The sequence below is a fragment of the Pelobates fuscus genome, chromosome 11, assembly GCF_036172605.1.
Source record: "Pelobates fuscus isolate aPelFus1 chromosome 11, aPelFus1.pri, whole genome shotgun sequence".
Lineage (NCBI taxonomy): Eukaryota > Metazoa > Chordata > Amphibia > Anura > Pelobatidae > Pelobates > Pelobates fuscus.
The window spans coordinates 92,197,906-92,219,880 of NC_086327.1; the positions used below are offsets into that span (position 1 = coordinate 92,197,906).

The following is a 21,975-nucleotide window of genomic DNA, read 5'->3' on the forward strand; positions in this document are numbered from 1 at the left end:
TATTGTATTTTCTTTAATAGTGGTCCTTTCTTTGAACAGGTAACACTGCTCTTTGTGGAAAGATCCCCTTTGTCAGGCAGAAATTATTGCCTGTATGCATTAGTATGTATTCAGTATAAAGCGTATTATCTTTTAAGGGAAGGTAAATACCGAGGATTTAGATATTAGACAGGGCAACAGGTGTCATGAACATACCTGAGCAAGCATGGCCCCTTTCACAATCCTTGTAGAAAGAGTAAAGGTCGTCTAGATCATTATGGGATCTTAAAGGGACACTATAGTCACCAAAACAACTTTAGCTTAAAGGGGCACTCCAGTGCCAGGAAAACAAATTGTTTTCCTGGCACTGCATGTCCTTTCTCCATCCCACCCCCCATCCCATGTTGCTGAAGGGGTTAGAACCCCTTCAGTGACTTACCTGAGACCAGTGCCGATGTTCCTCGTCATCTAGCGAGGGAGACCGATAGCGAGGCCACCGGCGCACGCGCATTAGACCTCTCCATAAGAAAGCATTGAAAATGCTTTCAATGCTTTCCTGTGGGGATTTTAGCGACGCTGGAGGTCCTCACATAGCGTGAGGACGTCCAGGGAAGCTATAGCACAGAAAACCTGTGCTATAAACCAGGAAGTGCCCTCTAGTGGCTGTCTAGTAGACAGCCACTAGAGGAGGAGTTAACCCTGCAAGGTAAATATTGCCGTTTATGAAAACGGCAATATTTACAGTTGCAGGGTTAAGGGTAGTGGGAGTTGGCACCCAGACCACTCCAATGGGCAGAAGTGGTCTGGGTGCCTGGAGTGTCCCTTTAATGAAGCAGTTTTGGTGTAAAGATCATGCCCCTGCAGCCTCACTACTCACTTCTCTGCCATTTAGGAGTTAAATGTTCTGTTTATGAAGCCCTAGCCACACGTCCCCTGGCTGTGACTAACACAACCTGCACGAAACAAAATGGTTTCACTTTCAACCAGATGTAACTTACCTTACAATATTTTATCTCCTGCTCTGTAAATTGAAATTAATTACATACAGGAGGCTCCTGTAGGGTCTAGCAAGCTATTAACAGAGCAGGAGATATCGCATTTTAAATTAAACAGAATTTGCAATTAAGGAAGTGTAAACATTATATGACTTGATTTAGAAAGGCTCTGTAAGTCACATGAAGGGAAGTGTGACCTAAGGCTGCATAAGCAAAGTGATTTAACTCCTAAACGGCATAGAATTGAGCAGTGAGACTGCAGGGGCATGTTCTATACACCTAGACTACTCAATTAAGCTACAGTTGTCCATTTAAACCTTCTCTGAAATGGGTCAGATGGAATGATATGGGTTAAACAGAAATAAATTATGACATATGTGTAGGTGGGTGAGTGAAACAGAAATAGATGCAGGGAATTTAGAAGTATTGTGGAAGGTTAAAAAGTAACTGAATTAAAGATTGTAAGAGGGTTAAAACAAACACAAAGAAAATAAAAACAGAAGTGATTAAGGAAGGAGGGAGGATTAATCAGAAAGAAATATAATATACAGGAATTTATCTTGGGGGGGGAAAAAAAACCTTGAATCATGGCCTGAATCATGAGCTATTAGAGAACACTTGTTGGTGAGTATTACTATTTCTATTGCTTCATGTTAAAAATTAATTGCTTTGTAATTTGATTATATGGTGATTCATAGACCCACCGATTGCCCAAAATTCCGACAAATAGTAATTTGGGAAAAACATATGCACAAGTCTAGCATTTTTTCTCTTTTCTGTTTCTATCAGTTCTGCAGCAAGGAGTTGTACTTAGCCTTTTTACACCGCACTACTAATTGGGTTTCTCCAGTAAAAGATAAAAAGCTTGTGCAGACGTTTTGGGAGTTTAGGGCAGGAGAACAAGGATTTAAAATTAGGCTAGACATTTCCTGGGTTTTTGAAGCATTTTCAGATGAGCACTACAATGAATATAAGTTTCTTGAAAATGTAAAATGTCGGTAAGATGTCTTAAAAGGACACTCCACTGCCCAAATGAAATAAGTCACTATTTAGTAGATATCCCTCCAATGTAAATATGCATGCATGTAATTATGTTTTGTTTTTTCCTTTGGGGTACAGCTAAAACAGCTTGCAGAAGCTGCAGATCTCTGGCCTGCAGTATTTGCAAGTCCTCCCCTTTTTGCCCAGTGCAGATTTTCTGTGAGTATACAATTAGAGACTTCCTAGTGCAGCTCATTAAGGAATATTTTCAAGGCAGGTGCTCTGGGCTATTGCCTGCTCTTGAGATTAGCTCCACCGAACTAAACGTTCAGGAAGTAACAGGATCAGCTGTCTAATTGACAGCCAGCAGGGTGTAAAATTTTATTAATTTCAATCTGTGCGGGGATAGGGATGGTTTCTTAAAGTAAAAAAACAACAACATATTAGACAAAGTTTATTCCCCCCTTACCTTGGGAGAGGAGGTGCAGACAGGTATAGGTACTTCTAGGAAGATATTATAGCATTGCCATGGTAACCTGGGGTCAATGCTCTGTTTAGCGATCTGGAAACTTGCTTCTGGTCTACACACTTTAAATAAGAGGAGCCGACCACAAGCACACACTAGCATCGTATTTCAACCAGCTTAATACAGAGCTGGCCAGTGAGGGAGAGCTTTGTCCCCACTCTCTGATGAAGCCCCTTCTCTGATCAAGCTCTGGAGTAGTGTTGGCTTTTAATGGACCAGCCGTCGAGATCTTTTGATCTCCCCTGTCAACACCAGTCAGTGGCCTTTTTGGCCCACGGGACATTTGCCCAGTTTGCCTCCTAGCCAGCATAGACCTGGTGGTGACAAAAAGCAGTTCTCCCTGTGGCAATTATGGTAAAACTGATATCCAATCACTAGATATGACACAGAACCAAGTCCAATGTGAGAAAAACTTACGGGAATCTTAAAATGTATCTTATTGGACACATTAGGCAACGTTCATATACGAACAATTAACTGACTTTTAAACATACTGCAAGTAACTGCAATTGTCTATTTTCACTCAAATGTACAAAGACTTGGAGGACGTGGAAGAGTATTGCATTCAACCTGTATGCAAATATAGAATATTTGCCTTCACTTTGCATTCACCTCACTAGGGTGAAGCTTCAGAAGAAGAAGATACACAATACAACAGATTCTATATACTGAAACATACCCTCATCCCTTTTCTTTTTCACTATTCATCTCCCCTTAGCATGACTACAATGACCGGGATATTTCAGGAGGGCCTTCTGTGGCCCCTCCCTCTGTTACCCACACTACATTTTCATTTCTTTTATCAGAGTGACTATTTTAAGAGAATACCAGAAGTTGGGCAGGTGGATGCCTAAATGTGACGTATCTAATATTGCCTGTTTATTAGGTTAAGGTGTAGGAGGTCCCCTGTCATGCTTGCCTTGAACCCAGTTGCTTATATCTGCAGCGATTTACAGATCTCTGACGTTATAAGCCCACCCTTCACATACAGTTATTACAAGAAGAAGATTATTACTGTCTACCCAAGTACTTTAACAGGGCCTTGCTGATCCCTTCATAACTTTCCAGAGCCACAGTTGTGTCTATAGCTCCACTCACAAAACCATATCTGTAAGTTGTTAGCAGGCACAGTTCAGCTGCTATTAACTAGGCAACAGGTTTGCCTACGTTACATAAGGAGGGGTTTGTGACAATGCAAAAGCCAGGACTTACCTGTCAGGCATCAGCTTTATCTAGCTTATATCAGTTTAAACAGAACTTATTGCCGAATGCTGCAATAGGAAGTATATTTTTTTTAGGTTTTTGTGTTTTTTTTTGTTTTTTGTTTTTTAAAGGGACACTCCAGGCACCCAGACCACTTCTGCCCATTGGAGTGGTCTGGGTGCCAACTCCCACTACCCTTAACCCTGCAAGTGTAAAACTGCAATAATTACATTGCAGGGTTAACTCCACCTCTAGTGGCTGTCTACTAGACAGCCACTAGAGGAGACTTCCATGTTCATAGAACACGAAAACCTATGTGAGGACCTCCAGCGTCGCAGAAATCCCTATAGGAAAGCATTGTATAATTCTTTCCTATGGGGAGGTCTAATGGCCGCACACGCACATTAGGTCCCCCCTGCCGATGGCCGCGCGTGCGCAGTAGGTCTCACCCACCAGCTGACGTCGGCGAGGGAGAAGCGTAGGCGGAGCCTGACCCAACGCCGACTCTGGGAAGTCACTGAAGGGGTTTTAACCCCTTCAGCAACTTAGGATGGGGGGGTGGGAGGTAGAGGGGCACTAGAGGGTCCAGCAGTGCCAGGAAAACAAATGTTTTCCTGGCACTGGAGAATCCCTTTAAATCAAATGCACAATCTATATCATGCATTAAAGCAACACTGTACCTACTGAAGTTTTATGCAGTAGCTGATAGTTAAATAAATTAGCTATGGTTTGTGTTATCATTTAAAAAAAAAAAAAAAAATATTACTAGATCAGTAAACACATTCTAACCCCTTCATGTGTTCTAGCAGATATGTCTGACGTCTCTTTCTCCTTCGACTCATTTTACATCCTGGATTACAATTATAGCTACAAAAATAAACCTATTCCAATAAACCTTGTAACCTTATCGAATTGAAGTCCTCTGTCGACTGAAGTGTGCTTGTTATCTATCACCCCATGTCTGTGTGTCAATAAGTTGACATTCAGAGTAGGCTATATTTATTGTTGATTCTAACACAGTGTAGTTTTATAGTAGCTAATTGCTATCTGTATTAGTTTTGTCTTAGTGACAAGTTGGATTCTTTGGTTGTTATGTAAAGATGATATATGTATATATAATTTCTAAAAGAATACCTAATTTAATGTACCAAGATCTGCTGCATTATGCTATTTAAGTGAGTGGTACCTAATCAATATATTGAACACCTCTAAGTAGGAGTCAGCATTATTAATAGAAATTGATTGAAATTGGCCTTTCTAAAGATATCTACTAAACATCTCCCTAAACTAGTATCCTTAAATGGACACTATAGGCACCAAAACAACTTTAGCTTAATGAAGCAGTTTTGGTGCCCAATCCTCTGTCATTTAGGGGTTAAATCACTTTGTTTATGCAGTGCTAGTTGGGGATGAGAATTTGCTGGGGTTGAGGGAATAAGAAACTGTTACATACACAAAAGTGACTGTCAACATTATTTTTGTCTGCCAATTACTTTTCATTAAATAACCTCATTATAAAGGTGGACTTTTTTAAATGCTAACAATAATAATAGGACAAACAAGAAAGTCGACAGAGCAGCAGTCCGAGCTAAACCAATTAGTCTGTTAGATTACTGAACACCAGGATGTAATATAGAAAAAAAGTATCAGATTGAACAACAGAGGTAAAAACCATTCACCTGTATAACCGGCAGAATAAAACACTAGGATATTCTAAAAACTATGGACAATCTGTCTGTCTCTCCTGTGTGCAGGAACTAATGCAGTACGTAAACAAAGTGAACCCAACCACTATTTTGAAAGCAAATCAGTCATCTACAAATCACATGAACAGTAAGTTCACCTTCGGGTACATATAGAGGGTTATTTACTAAAAGTGAGACTTTAGAGTGAATTTCAAATGTAAGGCCAATATAGCCAGCTATTATTCATGTTCTGCTTTTTTGGGTTTGAATTTGAAGTTCACTTTGCATTTTTTTACTTTATTCAATAACCCTGTTAGACTCTAATTACATGAAAAGTCTGTAAGTCAGCTATGATTTCAGTTGAGATACTCTGGCCTGGAATTTGACATTCACCTTGAATACACTTTGAATTCTCGCCTATCTACACTGTGCAGGAAGAATCCACAGCAAAACACATATTGAAAGATTCTAAGTGCCGTATTGCTTGTGGGTGGTACTCTGTATTTGTCTTTTTGCTATATGCCATCAGGAAGAGAGATGGGAAAACAATGCAATTATTTTTTGGCTATGCTCTTGCTAACAAGCTGGAAAGCAGAGAGTGTAGAGGAAATCGTATTTCATATTCTGGCAAAAAGGGTCTAACATTGAATTAGCTTTTTTGCAAATTCCGATAATTTCATTGGCACATTTAGCTTTTTACATTCTTCTGTAGCTAACTATACTTACTAACAGCTGAATGCTGACCAAATTGACCTGAATGGATTCCTGCCATTTTCAAATTGATGTTGTTGTGAGATTAATTTCAAAATAACTAAATCAAATTATAACAGAACTTCCCTGCAACAGAAACGATGTCTAACATAGGGGTAGGTTTTCTGGAGATTTAGTGCTATTTAGGGGAGTTGTCAATAGATGAATCTTCCATGCTATATGGGGATTTGGCTTATTTCAACAGACAACTGGCTATAAACCGGTGTAAGTGAGAGCCTATACCTATAAGGGGAGCGCTAAACAAATTAGATATAAAGTACGTATGTGGGGCAAACGTACCCCATGTAACTTGATAAAAAAAAAACTTGATTTGAGATGCATATAAAAGATAAAAGACAGAAAAAAAAACTATCAAAAAAAAATATTTATATCCTAGATATATGAGGCATTTAGCAATCAAGACTGCTATGTATATCTATTATGAGCTCTTTTTGTTTAGTTGTCCTGGATGTGTGCAATTTATTATAAAACATTTTTTAACATTTAATTCTCACTTAAGGTTGTGATAGTTATACATATAGGAAATTAAAAAGAGGCCCTTCCTGCCATTAAATAAAAACCCCAATATATAATATGTGTGGGAGCACTAAAAGATAAATCCTTAAAGGACCACTATAGTGCCAGGAAAACATACTCGTTTTCTGGCACTATAGTGCCCTGAGGGTGCCCCCACCCTCAGGGACCCCTTCCCGCCGGGCTCTGGGGAGAGTAAAGGGTTAAAACTTACCTTTATTCCAGCGCCAGGCGGGGAGCTCTCCTCCTCTTTTCCGCCTCCGATCCTCCCTTTCGGCTGAATGCGCATGCGCGGCAAGAGCTGCGCGCGCATTCAGCCCGTCTCATAGGAAAGCATTTATAATGCTTTCCTATGGACGCTTGCGCGCTCTCACTGTGATTTTCACAGTGAGAATCACGCAAGCGCCTCTAGCGGCTGTCAGTGAGACAGCCACTAGAGGATTTGGAGGCTGGATTAACCCTATTATAAACATAGCAGTTTCTCTGAAACTGCTATGTTTATAAAAAAAAAGGGTTAATCCTAGAGGGACCTGGCACCCAGACCACTTCATTAAGCTGAAGTGGTCTGGGTGCCTAGAGTGGTCCTTTAAAATACAATGGAATAAACATGTAGCTCAAATTCTAGGTTTTGGTTCATAAATTGCCTCTGTCCTTAAGGGGTTAATTTCTGTTTTATTTAACCTTGTATGCGGGGTATAAATTGCACTGTGATACACTGTCTGTTGATTTTCAAAGTCCCAGTGAGGGTTGAAAGGTTGCAGTGTGTTTCCAAACTAAAATGCTCAAGTGGGACAATTCTGGAGTGCCGATTTATTTTTTTATACTGTAATCCTAAATTGTATTTGCCATGACAGGCTCACCTTAGAAGGACAAGATGGGGGTAGGAAAATCGAAAATGGGAAAATGAGTCCAGACAGTTAAAGAGCAATGGGAGGAAACTAATGGATCAATTAAGAAGCAAATTGGAAATATTAAACTGCTAGCTTAGAATGTATGCACCCAACAAAGATGGACTATGGCATCTATCTTGAATACACAATTAAACATATTATGGGGTATGGGGGTTGTGAAATACCAATCTCTGTTATTTCTTGCGTTTTTGCAGTTTAAGGTCAGACCAGTGAATGCATAGTTATTGTCAGAGAAGAAAACATAGTTCACACAGATATGTTTCAAGTTGCACTGCAAGTAACACAGAAACAAAACCACTTCAAATCACAACTTGGTTTGCAAGCATTTTGGTTTATTTACCTTGCGTTTCTTCTCTTCTTCTTCTTGAATTTTCAGTTGCAACTTTCTCACCATAACTTGCCGTTTCCACTCCGGTATAGACCTTCCCTGCTCGTCGTGGGTTGGTATTAGTGACTCAATATCAATCTGTGCGGTCTGGATAGGTACAGGTGGCGTGGTGTTTCCATTAAGCAAAGGTTCACTAGATTTTGCTGCCCCCTTGCTGGGCGGATGATTTGTGTTTACTGGGGAGCTTGCAGGAGATAAGGGAGGAGGTGTTGATGGACTCTGAACTTCAGCCTTGATTGGACAAAAAAAATAATACCTTGTATCACTTGACTAATTTAGGAGAAAAACAAACAATGCAGTTTTGCTCTTTGGGTGGCGTTTTTAGGTCATTTAATTGAACCAGAAAAGTGGTGAAGATTTTGAGAATGTGTGGTTTTTATTTCTAATCAGGAAGAGATCAATGCTAATAAATTTCATCTACCTATTCACTATGCTTGATCTATATATGGTTTATCCATACAAAGTAAAGTACGCATGCAAAGTGTTTAAGTAAAAGGACTGTAGAGCCATAGACTGCTACATTCAACGAAATGTAGGACTTTTTCTAGGAGATCTTCAGCTCAATAATGTTATATTGTCAAATTGTCTATAACATGGGGTTAAAACAAAAGAATAGGCAAGGAGACATAGATTTCAAGTCAGTAATAGGTTCTTAACAAGGGGTTTACTTGGAGTTTAGTAGTGCAGCAGTTTGGGACCGAGACAAAGGCACAATTGAAATTATTATTCCAACAGTTATTTAGTTGGGCACTAAACAGAGAAGGATTAAGGCCTTAAGCAGGTTACCAGGTTGGACTCTTCTCTTCATTCTTCCCTTAGGGATGGTGAATGGGGCCAAGCAAATCCATGGTTTTAGGCTTCATTAAGCTAAAGTTGCTTTGGTGACTATAGTGTTTCCTTACTGCTGGACTGCTGGGTGAGGATGTTCTGCATAAAATAATCTATCCTAATGATTGTGTTATTTCTTCAGAAGTACTGGCAGGTTAGATATAGATATATTCACCTAAATCGTGCAATAATCAAGAATTCACAAACATTTGCACATTATTAAAAATATATTTTCAATATTGTGTGTTGTTATGAAAAGTAACCATAAATTTAGAATGTTGGATGTAAATCATCATACGTACATTTGTTCCATGTTGCCCACTTCCCGAGAAAATTGTAGTGAGCCCTTTGCTTTGTGGAGTGGGTTTTAAACTTTTTCCAGCTTTAATCTCTGCCAAAAGTTCTGAGTTGTCACCTGTTGGGGACATCATGTTGAATGACTTGGTACCTATAGGAACAAATTAATATTCCCAAATTATTTTATTGTTGTTTACTGATATTTAGTAAAAATAAAATACAAATTAAATACAGTAAAATATATTGAATAAATAAAAACAGCATGAAAACCGAACGACTGTATTATAAGTTTTAGTAGTGCACTATACATTTTATTCTGTAAAGTAAATATACATTTTTGTGGAATTTTTAATACTGCACTGGAGATATTTTATCACTGTGAAAATACAGTAATACAATCCAGAGATATGTTGTTGGCCATTTAACTATGATCATAAAAAAAAAAAAAAAAATAGTATTGTTTTTGGTAAACTATGGTCATTCGTTTTTTTAGTCCATTTCTAGTAGCATGACATTTTAATAAAGGTCGTCTATAGACCAGGATCCCATTTTGTAGTTTAGTAATACTCTGCTTTCTGTGATGGGATGTGAGCTCCAAGCCCATTAGATTTATTTTAATGGCACTATGTCTCCACCATGCACTGTCCAATGGTGGCACTTGGGTCCATTCATTCAGCTCAGTTCAATATGGCTTCTGTTTGGGTATTACTTACCCCTTAGCAAAGTCTTTCAACTAAAATGCCACAGCAGGCACAAACCATTGATCAGTAAAATCCTCATAACATGATGTAGGTAGATCTCTCTATGTTACAGAATTCTAACAGTCCCGTGTGCAGGTGTTTGACTGTCCTGCTATTTTGTTCTTTGGCATCCCTCTTCTGGGGACACCAGGAACAAATTACTAAAAACACACAGTTTGTGTAGATTAAATGCGCTTGTATTGTGATAAGCCATGAAAAAGCACGTTAGCATCATTCTGTGCATAAGGCCAGTCAGGAAGTAGGACTGGTTGTAAGTCTAGCATACATGTGATTATATAAAGTCCACAACTGGAGGTATTTCCTTATTCATTATTGCTGCAACTATATGCCAAACCCTCACCTTTGTTACATCACAGGGGAGATTTGCATTTCCCCCTGAGCATACAAGATCTACTCCTAGTCGTCATCACGCAAACTCCGCTTCCCAGAAGTACCCCGATCGAGGGTACAGCCAGCTCCGAGGTGTGTACCACACGAAGCATAGAGAAGCCGGCAGTCACACTTATTCTAGAACGGACTGTTACCATAAGGGATCCGATGATATTTTACCTACAGCAGATTGTTTTAGTTTTAATATTGGAAATAAAGACGGTGTTTATCTATCTACATTGGCTACAGTGGAAGTCTATGTTTTCGGCCATTACAGTTAGAGCAGACTTTTCTGCACTATGTTTCTTTTGCAGTTTGGCTACTTTTTTTTTTACAATATTATACTATATGCTATTTTGTTTCATTTTTATGTTCCCCATATGGAGCTGTAATTTCACCTTATCGATGTTTTAGTGTACGTTGCTACTATTTATATGCACTAAATCACTTTGAGTGTTTGTTGTTTTTAGACTGCACTTTTTAATACAATCTTTTGCACATATATGCTGATTGTCAGCACACACTTTGTCCCTTTATTTGAGTGAGGCTGCGTATTGGTATTTTATATGTTATGCTGCAATATTACAGCCTTATCTCTTGCAAATGCACTTTAGTTGATAAAATACAGCGCACCTGTTATTTTTTTTTTTATTGTATTTGGAGTGTTTTGGGTTAACACACAGTAAATGTGCTGCTTTCTTTTTTAATTATTTTTAAATCTTTTTTTGTTTATTGTTTTATGTACTGATATATATTTTTAGAAGCACCTTGTTTATTTTATTCTTAGTATGAAGTAACTAGAATTGGAGACCTATTTTATTCCAAACTGCAATTCATCCGAGTTTGGGCCGATCGGGTGATCGGTCAAATTCCTAAACTCTGAGCCGAAATGTACCCAATCACAAACCAAACGAGCTACGCAAAGGCAGCACATGTGTGTTTTAATTTGTGATTCCAACCAAGGAACCTATTGGTTACATTTTCTCACTTGGCCTGTGAACCAATTGGTGGTAAAATGCTCCTATGAGTGTATTGCAAATATATGCACAATATTATTGTAGGTAGATTTATTTTGCAGTGCAGTGATTGGCCCATTTTCACTCCCGTTTGGGTGGTTTTATTCGCTTCTAGAATCGTTTTTTCAGTACCAAAATTCTGTCAAGCTCAACCGACTTATGGATGAAATTTTCGATTTTTAGAAAGAATGGTTACTCCGAGCTGAATTTTCTTGTTGTGCACAAATTTAATAATTTATATAATATATATAGTTTTTTTTGTTTTTTTTACAACTCCTCCTATTTTTCAAATAGCTGGAAAGTGCACCTATCAGTGTACTGCAAAATATATACATATATATGTTGATTTGCCAATTCACAGTCCCTCTTTTTGTTTTTTCGGATTCATTTTCCAAATAATTTTTTATATACAGCAATTCTGCAGAACTGAGCTGACTTATAGCCAAAATTCATCAGTCCCAATAAATTTTTATTTTCGGGACAAAATGTTTGGCTGGACCAAGTCTAGAAACAAAGTATTGCATTAGAAAGATGATTATAAAGTCTAGAAATAAAGTATTGCGTTAGAAAGATGATTATTTTTAGTAACCAGCGACATTGTTTGACGTTAGGCTCAGCACGATGTCACAGGTATTTATTTCAATAACAAAGGGAATTATTGGCACAGCTGGCTTACTACGACTTGTAGAGATATTAGTTTCTATATCTGTGTGTACTGCAAATAATCTATTGAGGGTTTATTGACAAAACAGTAAGTTCCAATTTCCAGAATTCAAGTATTTGGAACAGTTCAACTTGGTTGTTTTGACCTTGATTTTGAACTTGGCTTTTAACGCATCACAAATCATGGTTCTAGATTACCGTATATACCCGTCTATAAGTCGAGTGCAGTTTTTTGACCAGCAATTGTGAAATATGCTATGACTCGTGGATAAGTCAAGGGTACCGCATTCAAATGGAATTGTTCCCCTTCTGTTTGGTTACAGTACTGCATTCAAATGGAATTGTTCCCTTTCTGTTCGGTTACCGAACAGACTATGCGTGGTCCCCCTTTTTAACACCTCATAATCACCGACCACCCCTGGCTGTTAACCACAAACAGCATTCCCTGGTTGGCCACCATTCGTATATACAAACGCACATGTCCAAACAATCTTGTCTCCCGAACGCAGGCAGCAGTACATAGTCGTCGAAAGCATGGACCTCTGAGTCGGCTAGGAAAGCCAGCGAACCCTGCTGAAACTTGAACCCCTGCCTGTTTGACTTCCCGAACAGCTAGGAGAATGGTGTTCGGGAGTCAAAATTATATTGAAACTAGCACTGAACCATGGATAAGTCGAATCTGCGTTTTAAAATGAAGTTTGCGACTAAAGTTTTTTGACTTATACACGAGTATATACAGTAACCCTTATAATTGTAGAGTTAATCCAAGGGACTATCCCATTGTGATAACTGAGCTGTGGATAGTGTTATTTTATTCATTTTTTAATAAATGTGCTAACAATTGCTCTTGTAATAGTTTAGTAAATTATTTAGAGCATGCTTTCAAAAGAATAACAGAAATTTCTTTTTTCAGTGATGCAAATATATATACAATTATTCTCTGAATCAGTTTTAATTTTTTAATAATCTTTAAAACATTAAATTTGTAATCCATCATCTAAACTCTAGAGTAAACGGTTACTCCATTCAGGAACAAATCTTGTTTAACCTCTTAAGGAAAGCGGACGTACTAGGTCGCTCTAAGGGCTCTAAGGGTATTGCAGCGATGCCTCAATATTGAGGAATCCTGTAATACCTCTCTTGACAGTCTCCCTTTGGCAAATTAGGCCCCCGCAATATGAATCCATAGTACTGCCTGCAAGGGGACTGCCTAAACTGACAGGCAGTCTCCCTGGGTCTGTAAAAAAAAAATATATACATTTTTTATTATACACATATTATATTATATATATATATATATATGTGTGTGTATATATAATATGTATATGTATCTTATATATAATGTCATACTAAGAGTATTTTTATATTAATATAAAAATACACTTATAATTAAATTACACGTGTGTGTGTGTGTATATATATATATATATATATATATATAATTATAATATTGTGTATATATATATATTATAAAATATAAATAAGTAAATACAAATAAATAATAAAATGTAAAAATAAGTTTTACAATATTTATATATATATATATATATATATATATATATATATATATACATATGTATATATATATATATATAAATAAATACAAAATAATACAAAATATATGTATATATATCATATACATTATTGCATAAATAATTTAATAAATTTACACATAGACTTAAAATATATAAATCTGTATACATATTTAAATTCTACGTGCATATTTATGCAATATTTTTACATAATTAAGTAATTTTATGGATTTCAATGTAAGGGACCTGCCTGACAACCCAGGCCAAAAGTCTTGCTAGCACTGTTTTTAACCCTGCCACTTTCCATGACACCCTAAAACCTGTACATGGGGGGTACTGTTTTACTTTGGAGACTTCGCTGAACACAAATATTAGTGTTTCAAAACAGTAAAACCTATCACAGAGATGATATTGTCAGAGAAAATTATTTTTTGGGGCATTTTTTCACACACAAACAACACTTTCACTGATATTATTTTTGTGATACATTTTACTGTTTTGTAAACTAGTATTTGTATTCAGCGAAGTCTCTGAGTATAAAAGTATCCCCATGTACAGGTTTTATAGTGTTTTTGAAAGTTACAGGGTCAAATATAAGGCTTGATTTTCTGTTTTTTTCAAATTGAAATTTGCCAGATTGGTTATGTTGCCTTGGAGAGCGTATGGTAGCCCAGGAATGAGAATTACCCCCATGATGGCATACCATTTGCAAAAGAAGACAACCCAAGGTATTGCAAATGGGGTATGTTCATTCTTTTTTAGTAGCCACTTAGTCACAAACACTGGCCAAAGTCAGCGTTCATATTTGTTTTTTGCATTTTTAACACACAAACAAATATAAATGCTAACTCTGGCCAGTGTTTGTAACTAAGTGGCTACTAAAAAAGACTGGACATGCCCCATATTAAATACCCTAGGTTGTCTACTTTATAAAAATATGTACATGTGAGATGTGATTTAGAGATTTATGACAGGTAACAGTGTTACAATTTCACTATTGATAAATTTTTAAAATATATATATTTTGAAACAGCAATGTCCTACTTGTATTTATAGCCCTATAACTTGCAAAACAATGGTAAGAACATGTTAACATTGGGTATTTCTAAACTGAGGACAAAATTTAGAAACTATTTAGCATTGGTGTTTTTTGGCGGTTGTAGATGCGTAACAGATTCTGGGGGTCAAAGTTAGAAAAAATAATTTTTTGTTTATTTTTTCATCATATTTTATAAATTTTTATAGTAAGTTATATTATATGATGAAAATAATGGTATCTTTAGAAAGATCATTTAATAGCGAGAAAAACAGTATATAATATGTGTGGGCACAGCAAATGAATGAGAGGAAAATTACAGCTAAACACAAACATCGCAGAAATGTAAAAACAGCCCTGGTCCTTAACGGTAAGAAAATAGAAAAATGGTGGTCTGGTCACTAAGAGGTTAAACCCCATGGTAAGGACACAAATTGAGAGGAGGAATGTTAATGCCAGTCACTAATTTTATAACATGACAGGAGGCTTCGTATTTGCTTAAGTCTCTCTTTACTAGAACTCCACAGCAGCACAGAAAAACAACCAATCAGAAAAAAGTTAGGTACTATAAAACTCCCCTCCCCATGCATCATTTCCTCTTTCTTTGCTGCTCTGCAGACAGTACAGGTCAGAGTACCACTGCCTCCTGCTTCTAGTGGGTGGCTTTGGGATTTATTTTGACTTATTTATGATTTATATTTATATTATTCAGTTATCATATTGTGTATTTATTTTTATATATTTTATATGTATATACTGTATTTAGTTATATATTATATTATTTTCCTTTTATATATTTTATGTTTATTTCTGTATTTAGTTATTTATTATATATTTTTATAATTATTTTCCTTTTATATATTTAAGGTTTTTAGATTTAGTCATATGTTTCTTGTTTATATATGTATATATACTGTATTTTTATATTTATTATTTATATATTTTACAGTTTGTTTTTTTAGTGGCTTTGGGCTTCTGCCCGTTTTTTTCCTCATTGCTCCCCCTGTTTTTGGGGATGTTTCCTTTAGGGGGGTTTCCTGGGGATCCTTTTGGTTTTGCCCCTCTTCCCTTCCCCCCCCCCACTCCCTAGCGCCCTCCTATCAGCCCCCGCGGGCTACGGGCGCTCTGCCCGGGGAGGCAGGAGACTAGCCGTTTGGCTGCCTTTTCTGTCTCCCCGAGCTCCAGTGTGAGCATGCCGGCGCCCGGGGTTACTCGCGGTCAGATGCGAGTACCCGGCGGCCGGGTCAGCTCACACACGTGGCCGCCTCGCCGCGGCCGGCTTCTTTGGAGCCACGTGCAGCCGACCGGCGAGAGGGGGGTGCACCTACTCACATCCCCCCCTCCAGCCGGACCGCAGTGTTCTCCTCTCTGGCATTCTGGCATTCTGGCTCTGTAACATTATGCATACAGAGCCAGTCTGCCAGTGAGCTCAAGGATAAGCAGAATTAGTTTTTCTGCTAACCAGTTGGTTTTTGTTTCTATTACAAATAGGGGATACCTGCTTATTGCCGAGTAACAAGTGTTATTTGGTGAATAGGCTTATAGTCAGTAGATAAGTGCCTATCCATCTCTGGAGTCAGAGAGGAGACTCCTCTAGCATGCTATGCTCTGTACATGGCATATCTACAAAGCTAAGCAGACCTGGCTATGGCTCAAACTGGTATGGGAGACCAGTCTATGCTGACACTGATTCAATTCCATCAGATTCTGTGACTTGTAGAATTGGACTATTATTTTTGCCCTATTCCTGATGTTATACCATGGGTAATATAACCTTCTGGCAGCATGCTGATGATGCATACTATGGATGTAGAAATCTGACTGGTCTGCATGCCCATGCGCATGCCCAGTTACGTATTGCTCACTACGTCACGTTTCTATGGACGCAGTTTTCACTGGAACATTTTCAGTTTATACCTATTACAATTGTGATACCGCTATTGCCTGCTGGGCATTTAGGGACTACTAGTCCCAGTTATATGTTATTATCACAGTATTATGCTGTCTAAAGGGTTGGAGTCTGGGGGCCCTATGTCACAGAATGCTCTGAGGATCTACGATTTGTTGGGAACTCTACCCAACTCAGAGGTCCCCATTACTCATTCAATACCCATTGTAAAGCGCTGCGGAATTGGATTGCGCTATATAAATAACATATTAATAATAATGTCATAATAATAATACACAACCCAGGATTGGCCTGCTATGTCTGTGCCCATAAGAACGGCCTGCTATGTCTGTGCCCATAAGAACGGCCTGCTATGTCTGTGCCCATAAGAACGGCCTGCTATGTCTGTGCCCATAAGAACGGCCTGCTATGTCTGTGCCCATAAGAACGGCCTGCTATGTCTGTGCCCATAAGAACGGCCTGCTATGTCTGTGCCCATAAGAACGGCCTGCTATGTCTGTGCCCATAAGAACGGCCTGCTATGTCTGTGCCCATAAGAACGGCCTGCTATGTCTGTGCTCATAAGAACGGCCTGCTATGTCTGTGCCCATAAGAACGGCCTGCTATGTCTGTGCCCATTTAAAGGCCTGCTGTGTCTGTGCCCATTTAAACGGCTTGCTATGTCGGTGCCTATCTGCATGGCCTGCTATGTCGGTGCCTATCTGCATGGCCTGCTATGTCGGTGCCTATCTGCATGGCCTGGTATGTCGGTGCCTATCTGCATGGCCTGCTATGTCGGTGCCTATCCGTATGGCCTGCTATGTCGGTGCCTATCCGTATGGCCTGCTATGTCGGTGCCTATCCGTATGGCCTGCTATGTCGGTGCCTATCCGTATGGCCTGCTATGTCGGTGCCTATCTGTATGGCCTGCTATGTCGGTGCTTATCTGTATGGCCTGCTATGTCGGTGCCTATCTGTATGGCCTGCTATGTCCGTGCCAATTTGCTTGGCCAACTATCCCGTGTCCATTCGTTTGGCCTGCTGGGCCTGTGCCCTTCTGACGGGCCTACTCTATTGGTGCCGAACCCCTTTTAGGCCGCAGACCTGGGGGAATGTCACTGAGGAAATGCCAGTGCCCACCAGTGACAGGGATATTGGCAGGTGTCCAGACAAGCACCTTCGCCATACTACCCAAGAGGACACCTGTGTACGGCCATCTGAATATGGTGGGTAGGGTGAAGGCCCTAAACCTCATGCCTGAAGGACAGGGTTTCTCATCAGGACCCGGTCATACATCTCCAAGGAGGACTTCGCACAGGCAAGGATCGATGCTCAGACACCTACAGGAGAACGCAGTGTTTTCCTTGTCTTTTACATCTACCTCCGTATCTGCTTCCCGGTATCCTTAGAGGTATCGGTAGTTTTTTCCTGCGTTAGGTTAGCTCCTGGCTCTGTTCAGTGGGGCTTACCTGTCTTACCTTCCGGCCTGCTATTTGCCTTCTATCTGAGATAGAATTTACGTATTTTTCTCTTATCTACGTTATTTTTTCGTTTTTCGGGACTTCTTTTTCCTTTCGCTCGGGTCGTCGAGAGGCCTGACTTGACCTCTTCCGACCTCCCGGGCGCTTGTGGATTGCGGAGAACGTCTCCAGCTTTCCTCAGGCTACCAACGGTCATCCTGGACCCCGCGCGCGCGCACGGGATCCGGGCGGTCAGTTGGTAGTTTTCTTTCTCATTGTTGTTTTTCCCTAGATTGCCATCAGCCTTATGCTGATATTAGTATTTTGGTGTACCCTACAATTGGTCACCCTGAGTCTCTTGGGACTCTAGTTTGGACCACAGGAGGGTGCGGCCCTCCGTCATCTCGATCCAGGGATACTTTATTTTCAGGTACAGAGAGCGAACCACTCTCAGATACAGGACCGGACACTGATTTGTTATTAGAGGGCGCAGCCCTCCCTCAACCTCGGCCAGATATTGTGCTGGATACAGAGGACATGTTTGGAGGACACATTCTCATAGTGAGAACCGGTCACGGAGGTAGACTGGACCGTTTGGTTATTAATGGGCGCGGCCCGCTCAGGCTATCAGCCGGACGCTATCACGTTAATCGATCACATATGTAGAGAGCGCGGCTCTCTCATACACTCGACACTCTACAGTGCCGACCATTTGCTCATCACACAAGACATCGATGACTACATAGAGGGGCGTCCCTCCTGCATTCAATTAGATCTGACGTAGGTGCTACTGATTTCGTTATGGAGGACGGCCTGGTCATGCAAGATATACATATTTAGACTGGATCCCTCTATTTTATCTCCGGTAATGGATCGACTAGATCCGGACCTCTGTACCACACGCGAGAAATACCCACAGAGGTATACAGGGGGAGACTCCCACTTATTTACACACACTCCTGGAGATGGTATGGCTAATGGATGAGCCTCAGGTAGTACGAGAGTACAGGGTTTGGTATATTCTGTACCACATAAGACTGAGAAGTGCTTTCAGTTTTGGATACCCAGACCATTACGAACAAACTGCGCAGACAGTTTCTCTCATATCAAGATGACAGATACGGACACCTTCATGGAGCAGACGGGCACTGCCTTGCTCGGGTAACAAGACTAGAGAAGGCCTACTACCCGGTCTGAAGGTAAACCGTATGCATGGTTCGCATGGCATGACCGGAAACCCCGGTTGTCTTGAGTTCCCCGGTCATTACGATCTTGGGATAAGATGGCAGTACTGCCCCATCTCCTCGGAGCACATACCTGGTGAACAGGGTTCGCAGATGGTGGGCCTTCCATCTATACTCTATATATTCCTCACGGGAGCCGTCTTGTTTTGGATTCGCACTAACCCACTTTTTCAACTACCGTCAAGGAGACCTACGAGTCTCTATGGAGGTACCTGGTGTGCCCCAACTCCTACACAGACACCAAAGTCGGGTCACGTCCTACCGCTGGAGTACGGCTCAGGATGGTAGCAGACTCAGACAGAGCTGCCGACATTCTCTAACAGGACGACACATGTTTCGGACGGCTGAAGCTGGACCCTTCTTCTTTTTTCACTATATCTGCTCTCTGGAGTCGCCTGTCATGAGCGAAGGGACTTTACGCCTTGCCTGCGCAGTGGAGAACGCGGGAATCCAAGCAAAGAAGGGAGGTACCTTCAATTTGACTTTGACTTCAATTTCAAACTCACATTCCTTGTCCTAGGGTCTACTCCATCCCTTTGAATATCTCTGGGATTCTCTATTCCCAGAATAGTCGACCACCGTTCATCCACACAAGTTCAGTTCGGAACCCTGAATGGACATCCTTTGGGAGTCTTTTCTCTACCGCAGCCGAGGATTACACAGCCCATTTGGAATATTGGAATCACTTAGGATACGGCTGGTTTGACCACACCCTTGCCTGCATACTAACTTATTCTCGGATGAAACATCTCACCGGGTAGGTCAGGAGGGAACGAAAGATCCTACTCGGTTCTATTGTGATATTGGTGGTGGACTTAGGCGCATTCCTTGAGATTGGAGATCTACCTGCAAGGCCACATTGCCGGATGACCCTGGCACGATCGGAGGAGCCACCTTACAGATCAAGAGTTGAGACGTGGTGGCAGTTTTGCTTCTTGCGACCCTAAGTCCGCAAATGACCTTCGACTTTTTACAACTACAGGAAAATGGCTGATAGGTCAGATTGCCAGCCCTTGGACCGACTGCTAGGAAACAGGTCGCAACACCACTTACAATGGATCTATCGGCGTAGGGCGTTTTTTTCCGCGTTTGAGATACTTCGTCGGCTGGCATCTTCATTGATCCGTCTTCTGTCGTTTATCGCAGTTGTTAAGTCCAATTGGGATTGCTCTGATATCTCCTGGAATAGGTACCAGCGACACAAACAGCGTTGGATTGGTGAATTGAGCGTTGAAACAGCAAATACGAAGCCTCCTGTCATGTTATAAAATTGTAGATTATGCTAGCTTTAGTGTACCTATAATCTTAATTGTATTAATGACAGGAGGCGAGTATTTCCCACCCATTCTTATCCCTCCCTTGTTCAATGTTAATAGTTTAGATTATCAGGTACGTATGCAACTCTGCTTGTTGTCTCTGCTACCTGTCACTTGTTTCTTATGTCTGTTTTTCATATGTAGGGTTGGGATATCTCATATTAAGGTAAATTTGGTTGTTACACTGGGTGCCTACATGTTTGGTTCGGAGTACATTTCATTGGCTAACCAACCCTTTCGATTCTGTTTTTCTCTCGTTTCAGTTTACAGTCCATCAACACTATCTGGTTTGACAGCTCTTCTCGGATGGCGGACATTGTCATATTCATTGTATCTAGGACTTCGTTTCTTCCCCATTATTTTTTCTGTTTTTTGTTCTGTTTTATCGCAGCTTGAAAGAGGAAATGAAGCATGGGGAGGGGAGTTTTATAGTACCTAACTTTTTTCTCATTGGTTGTTTTTCTGTGCTGCTGTGGAGTTCTAGTAAAGAGAGACTTAAGCAAATACTCGCCTCCTGTCATTAATAAAATTAAGATTATAGGTACACTAAAGCTAGCATAATCTACAATTATGGAAATGTTGTATGTGCACAGTAAACAAGGTATCTATATAATTCGTGATTCTATTTTTGCTAATTTGCAAAGTGAGTAAAATGCCCATCATTGTGATACATTAATAGTGCTACTCTTTGCCTTTCTTGTCTGGTTTATAACCGCTGTTCTGCAAAACTGATTATCTGGATATTGTGCACACTCCAGCTCTCCACACCCCACTCTATAACCCGTGATCTTCTCCATTTTTACTTAAAGGAACACTGTAGCGTTAGGAACACATATCTGTATTCACAACTGCCCTGATGCCTCTAGTCATTTAGTTCCTTCTCCCCGAATAAAAGAAAAAAAACAAAATAAATAAAAGTAAAACAAATTACTCACCTTTTCTCTGGGACCAAGTCTACTTTGGTGCTGCCCCAATCTCCTCCTCAGGTAGCGTCATTCTGGAGGCGTGCCTCCAGGATGATGAGACAATCCAATGCTCTATATATAGGAGCACTGGGGACATTAGGTGCATTGCACATTATTCTGACATATAGAATAATTGAATACAATGATCATGATGGCACTGCCCATTGTATGTTAATAGTATGTGAACCGGGAAGTAAAATCCCAGGCTCTCATACTCAGAGGACCTGGAGACATGGCTTGAAACAGCACTTCCGAAGCCACTAATTAGGGAACTAAAGGGTTATGGGGGTTAGGAAGGGGAGAGGAGGACTGCAATTACTATAACAACTTCTAAAAAATTAGGTTATTAAAGTTCCTACAGTGTCCCTTTATACTCCTCCCTATTACAAGGAAATACAGTGATCAGACACAACATTAAAAGCACTAGCAGATGAAGTAAGTAACACTGATTATATCTTTGCAATGGCACCTGTCAAGGCGTGAGATATAGTATGCAGCAAGTGAACAGTCAGTTCTTGAATTTCATGTGTTGGAAGAAGTAAAAATATACAAGCAAAAAGACCTGAGTGACTTTCACAAGTGCCAAATAGTAATGGCTAGATGACTTGGTCAGAGCATCTTCAAATGGCAAGTGCGTGGTTAGTACCT

The 21,975-nt window shown here is 40.0% G+C and overlaps 1 protein-coding gene across 1 annotated transcript in view; it reads right to left on the reverse strand.

Annotated features, from left to right (window-relative positions):
- The window catches only part of ESPN (espin), a 223,353-nt gene that overhangs the window by 14,855 nt on the left and 186,523 nt on the right, over nucleotides 1-21,975 (reverse strand). Inside the window, exons 11-12 of the mRNA XM_063436450.1 lie at nucleotides 9,083-9,228; nucleotides 7,905-8,183 (exon numbers count right to left, since the gene is read on the reverse strand). Of these exons, the coding sequence (XP_063292520.1) occupies nucleotides 7,905-8,183; nucleotides 9,083-9,228 (425 nt within the window). The remainder of the gene's footprint in view (nucleotides 1-7,904; nucleotides 8,184-9,082; nucleotides 9,229-21,975) is intronic.